Source organism: Abrus precatorius, unplaced genomic scaffold (assembly GCF_003935025.1).
Source record: "Abrus precatorius isolate BTA unplaced genomic scaffold, Abrus_2018 Scaffold8, whole genome shotgun sequence".
Taxonomy (NCBI): Eukaryota; Viridiplantae; Streptophyta; class Magnoliopsida; order Fabales; family Fabaceae; genus Abrus; species Abrus precatorius.
This window is the reverse complement of record NW_020874428.1, coordinates 24,734,511-24,746,848: the sequence shown is the minus strand read 5'-3', so window position 1 is coordinate 24,746,848 and position 12,338 is coordinate 24,734,511. Positions and strand designations below refer to the sequence as shown.

At 30.7% G+C, this 12,338-nt stretch overlaps 1 protein-coding gene across 1 annotated transcript; it reads left to right on the top strand.

The window, feature by feature from the left end:
- The first annotated feature begins 2,439 nt into the window (after window positions 1-2,439).
- Window positions 2,440-7,012, top strand: LOC113845960 (subtilisin-like protease Glyma18g48580). Its single transcript, XM_027473714.1, has 11 exons — window positions 2,440-2,523; window positions 3,027-3,136; window positions 3,219-3,316; window positions 3,404-3,568; window positions 4,030-4,153; window positions 4,475-5,018; window positions 5,344-5,438; window positions 5,540-5,815; window positions 5,903-6,017; window positions 6,121-6,334; window positions 6,480-7,012. Exons 1-11 carry the CDS (start codon window positions 2,440-2,442, stop codon window positions 7,010-7,012), a joined length of 2,358 nt encoding a protein of 785 aa, XP_027329515.1.
- Window positions 7,013-12,338: the final 5,326 nt, after the last annotated feature.

The following is a 12,338-nucleotide window of genomic DNA, read 5'->3' as shown; positions in this document are numbered from 1 at the left end:
GATAAATTACGGGAAATGTTTTAACACGCATGGCTTGAAGGATTACTTGAGTCTAAAATAATTAATAAAGAGGAAGTGCTTTTTAATTGCTGATTAGTGCTACAAAACATTTTTAGATGCCTCAGTTTAAAAGTAATTAACGATTGCTCGTATAAACTAATATGCACAAATAGCTTTATTACCGAAATATCACAAAGACTAATCTCATGTCCTTTATTTCTTTATCCCATTTCTCCTCTTCAACTTTTTCAAAATATAAATGGTTCACACTTTACCAATGCTTCTTTTGTGATACTTATGCTTAAATACTTGTTTAAATTATCAATAATATATATATATATATATATATATATATATATATAAGATCTTCTTATATTAGTGTAAATTTAAAAACTCTTACATTTGATCTGAATTTTTCATTTTATTTATATTTAACGAGTTATATTTTATTACTTCACTGATTATTAAATTTAAATTAAATAAAATATTCAGATTGAGTATAAGAATTTTTAATTGGTATGAGAAAATTATTCCTCATATATGTATATATAAAGGCAAGATTTTCTCACGCTAGTATAAGTCTAAAAACTCTTAATCTGAACTTTTTTTTTAACTTATATCTAACAAGTTATAATTTATTACTTCATTGGTCGTTAGATATAAATTAAATGAAAAGTTCAATAAAAAAAAAAAACTCAAGACATAAACAAATATACATTTCCGTGATGTGTTTGGGGGTACAACATAAAAAATTATAAACAATATATAATATTTGGCATATATAACATAATAACTTGATATACGTAATTGCTTATCACGGTTGTAAAATTTATGTTAATTGAAGTATTTGGTTTTACAAAAATGTGTTATATATGTAAATAATTTGATGTTTCTTGAAATTCTTAATGTGATTAATGAAAATTAGATATCACAGGTTAGTTTATTTAAAAAGTTTTATTTGCTCGATTGCATAAGTTCAACATGACATTAATGCAACAGTTCATGAAAGGTTGAGTTTTGTTATTTCTTTTTCTATAAATACATATTTTGGAACTTATATCATGCTATACAAAAATAACTAATTAAGAAGAGAGAGAAAAAGAGAAAGACACACACACATAAAGTTAGGATTATGTACCATCCAATCACATAATTTGAAAATCCAACCACATCTTTGAGTATTTCTACATATTGAGCTCCCTTCGTTACTTCTTCAAAGCTTGAAGTTAGGAGTGTGAATTTGACATGACTCTAACATGCTGCCATCCAAACTTTGATGCTTCTTCAAATAGGTATATCAATATCAATGGGGGTAGGATAGGTGCAGGTATTGTTTCCTATCCTCGATTTTATTAATGGATTTATATATGAGTGGTGAGTCTCTTTTATAAATTTTTTGGGTATCTGTGAATGTGTGTATATTATAGTAAAACTAAGAAAATATTTATAAATTGTTTAAAAAGTAAATGATAAAAAAAAAAAAAGTTTACTTTTATTGATTGATTTATTTTGTCCCAACATAACCTGCACTACGTAAGTTGAGGGTAGGATTGAAGCTGAGTTTAGTAGGAGTGTTTTTGTTGATACCCAACTACTGCAATATAAAGGAGCATGAATGCAACCCAAATATAAGAGAGTGAACCTTAAACGTTTCCAAGTACTTTGGGGCCATGTTTTAGGTGAACCATGAATTCTATGTAGTAGAACAATTATTTGCATTCGGCAATCTAGTAATCATTTTTAGCAAAAAGAGGAATGCAATCAGTTCCTTCCACCCTCTGCTGCTAAAATTATTTTACGTGAACAAATAATTAAGTAACGACAAAAAATAGTTATGGATTAGTTAATAATTTGCATTTTCTCAATTTATTCTATGGATATGCTTTTAAATTTATATTATTATTTCCAATTTTAAGTTGTTATTATAAACTCATCACACTAGAATTTAAATTTGCTAATATATTTTATATTTTTTTGAGCAATACCTTATGTTAAAAATCCTATAAACAAAATAGAAAAATGATTTTAATATTATTTTATTTTTTGATTGAATATATTTGACTCAACAATTAGTCAAAACTTAAAAATAATGTTGACATATTATATATATAGTTGAAAGGGAATGGGAGAAAGGAAAATTCTCTTAGTTTATAAGTTTTGTGGAAAAAGAAATCAAAATCTCTCACTTTTAACATTGTCTCTATTTTAATATAAGAACCTTTATCATACGTTATCAATAAATGATAATAAAAATTATTTTAGACAATTTTAAAATCTATCAAAACAAAAACTAATAAAATTTTTAAAACACTAATGGCATAGCAATGGCATTTTAATTGCCTCCAAAAAGTGGGTGAAGAGTGTTCTGTATATATATGAGTATAGCCCGCTATCAGCACTCCCAGAAAATTAAACCAGTTAGAGAAATTAATTAGCATGATGTCATTCTCCATCTTCAAACTTTGTCTATCATCATTCATTCTATGCACTTTCTTTCAAGAATACACCCATGCCCTTAGAAAGGCAAGCATGTTTTCAATCTCTTATCTGCACGGGTCTCCATTTACTTAAATCTCATTTCTTATGGATAAATCTCTTCTTGTGACCTATTTTTAGCTTATTTCTATAAGCTATTCAATATAGTTTATCTTATTAAGTTCTCTTAAACTTATTATAATAAGTTTTCTACTCAAATACATGATATAAGTTCTTGCATTATAAGAGTTTATTAAATAAACACTTATTAAGTTCTCTTCAACTTATTCTAAGAAGTTTGATGGTCAAATACATGATATAAGTTCTTGTACAATAAGAGTTTATTAAATAAACACTTAATTAAATTGTATTTTGCAAATGCTCCCTTAATATGATACAGTTGCTTATCCTTGACTAAATTGTATTTTGCAAATGCTCCCTTAATATGATACAGTTGCTTGTCCTTGACTTTAATTTCAAAACTCAACATTTTGCTGTGAATATACAATATTTCACATATTGTTTTCCTTAATTTGATTTTCTAAATGCAGACATATATTGTATACTTGGGAGGACATTCTCATGGTCCAAGTCCTTCACTTGGTGATCTTGAGTCAGCCACAAATTCCCATTATGATTTACTGGCTTCAGTCATAGGAAGGTAAAGAATCTAAGAACTTCTGTTAGATATTTTGTGATGATAGAAATTGATGACTTAAGTATTTTTATTTTTTTTCTCATAGCCATAAGAAGGCAAAGGAAGCAGTGATGTACTCGTACAATAAGCACATAAATGGCTTTGCTGCACTACTTGAAGAGGAAGAGGCCTCAGAGATTGCAAGTGAGCAAACGATTCTCATGGGTTTGTACTCATTTTGAAGCTACAATTGATACCATGCATGTATATATTATGTTTCACTTGGTGCAGAAAATCCAAATGTAGTTTCTTGTTTCTTGAGCAAAGAGTATAAATTACACACTACCAGATCATGGGATTTTCTTGGACTGGAAAAGTATGGAGGTATTCCTGCAGATTCCGCTTGGTGGAAGGGAAAATTTGGCGAAAATACAATCATTGCTAATTTAGATTCAGGTATGCTTCATATTACCATACAGTGAATTTTAGTTGCTCCATACAAGAGATTTTGGGTATGGCAAATTTGAAAAATGAATTTGTTTCTGAGAGATGTTTATATACATATCTTCTTTTATTAGATTTTTTTCTAACAATGGCACATTTAAAAAATAAATAAGACATGAGATTTACGTTGTTTAACAAGTCTCGTGTATATTTTATCACATAATAAACAATGAAATTGTTACATTAGAAAGCGTGTTATTTTTATTTTTCTCGTTTTTATTTAATATGGCCTAAACAAATTGCATTAATTATCTTTCTTTTTTTTTCAATTTTTTCACACCCTAATCTTTTCGTCAAATTTATATTTATTTTAACATTATTAATTATAATTTTTATATTAAACTTACGTTTGTAATTCCTTTAACGAGAATCCAAACAAACTTGCATTTTCTGACTTGATACTTGTGGAACAGGCGTTTGGCCCGAGCACCCCAGTTTCATCGACAACGATTACGGACCCGTGCCATCAAAGTGGCGTGGGAACGGAACTTGCGAGATTGACCATTTTACACGTTCAAAGAAAACATTCTGTAACAGGTCATTTTCTGTGTAATTTCACCCAAGTGAATTCTGTAAGCTATTCCAACTACTAACAAATAAGTGCTTCTAAAGAAATGTTATTAAATGAAACGGTATTTCTATAGAGATATATGATCTTAATTATTTATATGCAATCTAAAATATCAATAAACAAGTTAGTGTGAAAACAAACATTATGAAGTACCATAGCATTTAAGTACTTTATCAAGTTATAGATAAGAAAAATGTTAGACACAGAGATTTCCAACAGTTCATTTAAAACACACACATATATGTTAAATACACATAAAGAAATATAGATACTATATGATGAATCAGGAAGTTGATTGGAGCAAGAATCTTTAGCGAAAATTATGAGGCACAATTTGGCAAACTTGATCCATTAAAACGCACTGCACGTGACTTTGTTGGCCATGGTACACATACATTGTCAATTGCTGGTGGTGATTTTGCTCCTGGTGCAACTATCTTTGGTAATGGCAATGGCACCGCAAAGGGTGGGTCCCCAAGAGCTCGTGTGGCATCCTACAAAGTGTGTTGGTCTACAAATGATGCTGGTAGCTGCCATGAAGCAGACATTCTACAAGCATTTGATCATGCCATACATGATGGTGTTGATGTTATCTCTGCCTCTGTGGGAGGCTCTAATCCTTACATTGAAGCTTTCTTCACTGATGGCATTTCCATTGGGGCATTCCATGCAGTTGCTAGAAATGTAGTTGTAGTTTGCTCTGCTGGCAATGATGGACCAGCACCTAGAACTGTAACAAATGTGGCACCATGGTCCTTCACAGTTGCTGCTAGTACAATAGACAGAGATTTTATCACCAACATTTCTCTTGGTAACAAACGTTACCTTAAGGTAGCCCCATGTTTCTTTTACAAGTACACGAATTATTTAAGTGTTTATTCAATAAGTTGTTTTTTCTTTTTTTTTAAACGATGACTTATGCTATAAATTGAATAAAGAAATTTAGTGAAAAAAGCTGAAAATAAATCATTTTGATAAGCTATACTAAGAAATTTATTGAAATAAGCTGACATAAGCTATTTTTCGTAAGTTGTTCATAAGTTCTTTCAAAAAGACCTTTGACTAGAAGAGGTATTTGGGAATTATGAGTAGATAGGTAAAATTAAATTTTGTAACAATTTAATTTATTTGGACTCCGTGTATGTATGTGCATCAGGGAGCCAGTCTTAACAGAGGCTTACCATCACAGAAATTTTATCAATTGATTCATTCTGTCAATGCTAGACTCCCTAATGCCACAAGTCAAGATGCGTAAGCACAAATTCCTTTTAACTTGCTTCAAATATTTACATTATTTGTTAGAGCATTACTATTACTTACTGTTTCATGTGTGTGTTGTGTTACTGATGTAGCCGGCTTTGCAAGCCTGGAACACTTGATTCTACCAAAATAAAGGGAAACATATTAATCTGCATTCGACGCGATAAAACAACCTCAGTTGCTCAGGGATATGAAGCTGCTCGTGCTGGTGCAGCGGGAGTGTTTGTGGTCAATGATGAGCAAGGTGGTAATACACTTCTAGCTGAGCCTCATCCTATACCAGGCGCAAGTGTGGATTCCAATCAGGATGAGAATATTGATGAACGTGAATGGTTTGGAAAAGGAGGGTCCGATAGAAACAATAGCAGGTAAATATAGATCACTAAGCTGTTACAATGTTATATTTGAAAATACATTCAGCAAATGAAAATTTTCATTTATAAATTGTGCTGCAGGAGACTTGCTGCTTACATGACTGTAGCAACAACACATTTAGGAATAAAGCCAGCTCCAATTATGGCTGGATTCTCATCCAGAGGTCCCAATGCAGTGCAACCATTGATACTCAAGGTCAACATTTTATTTCATCATCATGAAAAAAAAAAGATTTTTCAATACATTCAATGACTCCTTCATTCATTTTGCAATTACAATGCTTTGTTTTTTGTTTCAGCCTGACATAACTGCTCCTGGTGTTAACATACTTGCTGCTTATTCACTAGCCACAAGTCCCTCTAATCTACCATCAGATACACGCCGAGTTCCTTTCAATGTGCAACAAGGAACTTCTATGTCATGCCCTCATGTTGCTGGCATTGCAGGTCTTATCAAAACTCTTCATCCTGATTGGAGTCCAGCAGCTATTAAATCAGCCATTATGACTACTGGTAAGTTTGCAAAATAATACACCTATATCCATAGACAAAAAGAAACACAGGTTACCCTTTTACCTTAGTCAAAAATAAAATCAATATGCATAATATAAAAACTATGGAATAGTTTTTCTTATCAAGAACTATGCTCTTGCTGTAGCTACCACACTAGATAGCAACAACCTACCAATTCGGGACGCCTTTGATCAGATAGCAACTCCATTTGACTATGGCTCTGGACATATTCAGCCTAACATTGCAATGGACCCTGGACTTGTTTATGACATGAAAATAAGTGATTACTTGGACTTCATATGTGCTCATGATCATAACCAATATTTAATGAAGCTCTTTAATCACGGCTCTTACACTTGTCCAAAGTCTTACAACATTGAAAATCTTAACTATCCTTCAATCACAGTAACTAATCGTGGGATGAACCCTATAAATGTTACTCGTACAGTAACCAATGTTGGGGCTCCAAGCACATATGTTGTGAATGCTACCGTACTTGAAGGATTTAAGGTTATTGTTCAACCAAGCTCGTTAACTTTTAAGACAATTGGAGAAAAGATGAGCTTTCGGGTTATTCTCCACCCAACAAGTGTGCCTAGTCATGGTTTTCCAGTATTTGGGAATATGTCTTGGACAGATGGCAAGCACAGAGTAACCAGTCCTATTATAGTGCTGTAACCATAGAAATTACTCTAAGCAATGTTATCAGTACCATTTGCGTATGTGTTTGTTTTTGTGGTTATTAAGCTGTAATTCACTAGTGTTTTATATTATTGGATTGTCGTTATGTTGAACTGTGTTTCATCAGGGCTGTGCTTGTAATAGGCACCCTAACATGTATGAAGCTTAAATGTAACTGCAAAGTCCAACAACATGCGGTTGTAAAACTGATCCCATGAAACAATTGTTTTACTGATTATTAATATTATTAATCAATATTACGACCCAATTTAGCATCCTCTCTTCACCACTGCTTTTTCCTTTCTATTTTCTTCCTCTTCTTCAGTTCTTTTATTTCCTTTTTCGTTATGAAGTTTGATGGTGATAGAATAAATTCAGTTAAAAGCATGTCACAATATTGTATAATTTCCCAACCCTGTTAAACTCCCAATTTAGTTGTGTTCTAGTTGCTTTCATATTCTCAGATTGCAAGTATCATTTTTTCAAAACTATAGTCTATATGAAGTGCAACTGAATTTAAAACATGGGGCTATACTACCAAGGATGCTTATCTGGTTAGTTGTGGAGATTACAAGTTCCGAAAAATCTTTGTTTTTTTACCTGGAAACTTGAGCATGAAGCGCTTCCTACATGTCATTTCCTAGCTTCACATCATTGTTGAAGATCTATATCACCTGCTCTATTTTGCTGCAGGTGTGGTGAAGGTTTAGGGTTGATGTGCAATCATGCTCTTAAGATACTTTGGTGTGGAAAGATTGGATCTCTGCTCTCAGGTTCATCATGACAGTCCATTCATGATCATCGTTCTTTAAGAGTTGTGGTTGTTTAAAATCTCTGTTGTCTTCGCTAATTCCAGATCCACTGTTTAGGCTTGTTTTGAAGATTCAGCACCTGGTTTTTTATATTGGCCGTATTTATCAAAAGGGAGGGGCTCCTGCTTTTCATGTTGCTAGGTGGGTCTCTTGTATTCAAGTGACTTACAACATGCAGTTGAGCTTACGTGAGAGGAACTTTGTTCCTATGGATGTAAATTTTTTTTTCTGTTTTTTGTTCTTGTTCCCGTCTTACATTACAAAAAAAAAAAAAAAAAGTTTAAAACAAATCTTATATCAGGAAAAAGAAAAAAATTCAATCCTTGGACAACATAGCAAAGATGATGTCTACCACAATTCTCACAAATCCAGATGATCTCTACCACAATTCCCATAATGCAAATCCATGAGTTAGACTCACCACAGTTACTACACCATTGTATGTATAAAATTTTTAACAAAAAGGGCAATGATACATGTTTACATTTTGTGTACCCCCAATATACGTGAGCCCCTTTTTCATATTTTAGAATTTGACTAAGTGTTTCAGTTGCCTCTTTCTCAAGAATAGTTCAAAGAAACAAAACATTAAATTCAATGGCATAATATCCCCTCTTTAGTATTTGATGAATGAGCAAGTACTTGAGCCGATCTTGTTTATTTTGGAACAGGAAAGGTTACATGTTTTGTTATTCTACTGAGTGTCCAAGTTGAAAGGGGCAGAGTTGCTGAGATTTATGCTGGTTTTATGTTTAAACATTGATTTTCTATCCAACAACACCGTAACTACATTCAAACTGAGGCTGCAAAAGTACTCTACCTTATTGGGATCCAGGACTCTTTCTTTTATTTAAGCTTTGATTTGAATATTCTACGGGTAAAACAGAGAAAAAGATTTGATTTGTAAATATAAATTCTGAAAATAGATATAAAATGAAGCCTCAGATAGTGTGAAAAATGTGCATCACACACCGTAGGAACAGTTTGCTTTCAGACGGCACTTGCTACACGGATAAGAATCAATCATCACTGGCTTCACTGGGAACATTATTCATATATATATATATATATATATATATATATATATATATATATATATATATAATGCATGAGATCCATCGATTTTGACTTTTAAAATAGGAAATCGCAGAACTTGTTTGGTAAAGAAGAAATAACAAACGGAATAATCTATCTCGCAGGTGGAGCAAGGTACAGAAATCATCAATGAGGGAGACCTACCAAACGACGCCGTACTGAAGAAAGCTCCAATTTGTAGCGGCTACAAACGAAACGAGGTCGCAGAATGGATAAAAGAATTGAATAGTAAGGTAGGGACTAGGAAGTAGGTTTAAGAGACTGTTTATATAGTCAATCACATAAACCCTACCGCTCTTTTAATCGCATTCAGTTTAATTATATTTTAAATTTTTTTAATGTAAATTTTGTGTGATTTTGGTTCTTAGTATTTCTTAATCCAATTAGTTCTTCGTTGAAAAAAAGCCAAATAATTCTTTATCTTAATTTTTTCATTGATTTTTAAATATATATATATATACATATATTAATTTTTCTCTAAATATTTACTTTGAATCAATTAAATTACTTCAATCGTCTACTTAAAATCTGTTAATAAAAATATTAAATTTTCTATAAATGAAAATATAAAAATTTTATATTTGAGCAAACAAATTATTTAAAAGTTCTAAACAAAAAGTACACAAAGGGAACAAATTTTCTTAACTTTTGAAATAGGAGAAGACTTTAATTAGTTAAAATTTTAGAAAAATTACACATAATATGAACTAAAAGTATAATTAAAATATTTTTTGTTACATATAGATGTGGTAAATTATGTATTGGTTTTAATTTTTTTAAAATCATTATATGAACTCATGATATTAACTCCATTTCACATAACCAATCATAACCTTTGGAATGAAATTAGTGCACATTCCAATGCTCTTTATGTGGGCGGAATTCTTTTTAATTATCCTGAAAGGGAGTTTGAAAGCCTATCCAATCAGGACAGATTGTCGATGGCAATATTGCAATATATCAGCTTCTTCAATCTTAGGCGGTGTACCTAAGGTTCAGCCTTTTTTTGTTACTACACTATCATCAAATTTTAAGGTGTTTCACTTCTCTCGGTTTCTCAAGAACGCTTAAACAAACAAAATAATATTAATATTAAATAAATTTAAATAATATTTTAGTCATTTACTTGACTCAGTCAATTTTTACATATAAAAAAATTATAAAATAATCTTTATATATATATATATTTATTTATTTATTTTAAATTTAGTATCTGTTAATAAATTAAGAATTAAATTAAAAATAAATATAATATGAGAATTAATTTACATATTTTTTATATGTAGAGACTAACTTACTAAATTTAATATTTAGAAATTAATTTATAAATCTGAGTCAAAAATATTTTCATAAATTTGTGATACACTTTTAGTTTGTATCTTAATTTTGATGGCAGTGAGAAAGTGAATAAAGGTATAAATAAATACATTGATAATGTTATTGCTAGCAATACTGATGAGGGTGCATTCGAGGATAAAAAAGATTTTAACGAGGAATTGGCAGGCCTGTTTCTGACTTTTTTTTAGCCCTAGCCAAAATATTAAATTGGGGCCCTTTCAAAAAAAATTATATGACATAATACAACAAAATAAAAGCATAATTCTATTAAAATAATATGTTTTTTAAGTAAATAGAATTTTTTCTAATAAAATTACAAAAAAAAATCCATTCAAATAATTCTTATGTCATCATCAATTATAAAAATACAAAAAATTATAAAAAATAAGTTTTACGAGCATTTTGAGATGCAAAATCATTAATGATAACATCCTTATCAATATTTTTCAAAAATTCCTTCTCGATCGATAAATTGCAAGACCATTCAACCGTTCTTGTGACATTGATGACCTTAAGTAGGTTTTGATCAACTTTAACTTTGAAAAACTTCTTTCAGTTGATGCCACAGTCATTGGAACTGTCAAAAAAATTCTATAAGCGATTGAAACATTTGGATAACAATCTGTAGATTTGACAAACTCAAGAATTTCAGTAGCTGACATTAATTCATTTGGTAAAGTAAATTGCAACATTTTCAATTCTGAGTAAAGATCATTTAAATCAATATCTGATGAATCACCATGAGAAAAAGTATAGTGAAAAGTAATACAACATTTGCCGAATAAGGATTGAGGAACAGGGAGGAAGAAAGAAAAAAGAAAGAAAAGTGAGGAGGAAAGAACTACCTGCAACAATTGTGGGTTTTGTCTTTTTGATTATGATAAAATACAGAATTGCACACACACTGTTAAAAGGTCTGGAGAAGTCGAAGAAGTAATTACGTTTTTAGCAAACAAAGTGTGATTGTGTGAGAAATTGAAAAGTCTTCTTTATTTTTTTTATTTTTTCAACTGCAAATTACAAGTAAGTATTATAATTTTTATTCTGGACCCCTTTTAAGTCTAGGCCCTTGGCGATCGCACTCTCAGCCTACCCTCAGAACCGGGCCTGGGAATTGGAGTCTAGGATAGGTAGGTGTAGGTGAGAATGAGAGTGAAAATAGTGAAATAGTTAAAAAAAAAAAATTTCAATGAAGATTATTCAAAGTTAATTAAGTTTTTGGAATGAGAAGCTACAGGAAAAAGAAACTTTGACCTATATTAAAGTTTACACATAAGAAGAAAAACAATATAAATAGTGGAATTAGAGGTAGAGACAAATGGGAGGGTGTGAGTGAATTATAAAATCAAGATACAAACCTAGAGTATATCACAAATTTATAAAAATACTTTTGACTCAAATTTATAAGTTAGTCCCTATATATAAAATTTTGTAAATTAATTTTTATATATAAAAAATTTATAAATCAATTTTTATATTATATTTATTTTTAATTTAGTCTTTTTTTTATTTAACGTCGTTTACTTTAAATTTAACAGTAAAGACTAAATTTAAAATAAATGTATATATATAAATTGATTTATAAATTTTTTATGTATAGAGATTAGCTTATAAATTTGACTTAAGTATAGGTACAAAAATAAATATGATATACTGTGATCTTATAGACCTGCTTCAAGTGTTTGGTGAATTTACAACAGTGCCTTGACCATGGACGGTGCAACTTTCAACAGTAGCTTGATGAGCATCAGGTTTATTCCGAGCAAAACGTGGAATTATTAGAGGAATGGACTTGGAAGTGACAGAGTTGTTCAGACTTATGCTGATTTTATATCATTATTCTTATCTTAGGTTGATATAGGTAAATCAAAGCAAACAATAATGTTGTTTCAACATTTAACAACATTAATCCGTGTGCGATTTCAAAACATAACAGTGGACAAATGATTAATGTCAAAATAAGACTAAGTATTCAAAATATATATCATTATCTAGCCAAAAACAATACTGTCTCCCTTTAGAATTACGTAGCACACACTCGACCTACAAGACTCTTGGTCTCACCAAAAGTCACATGA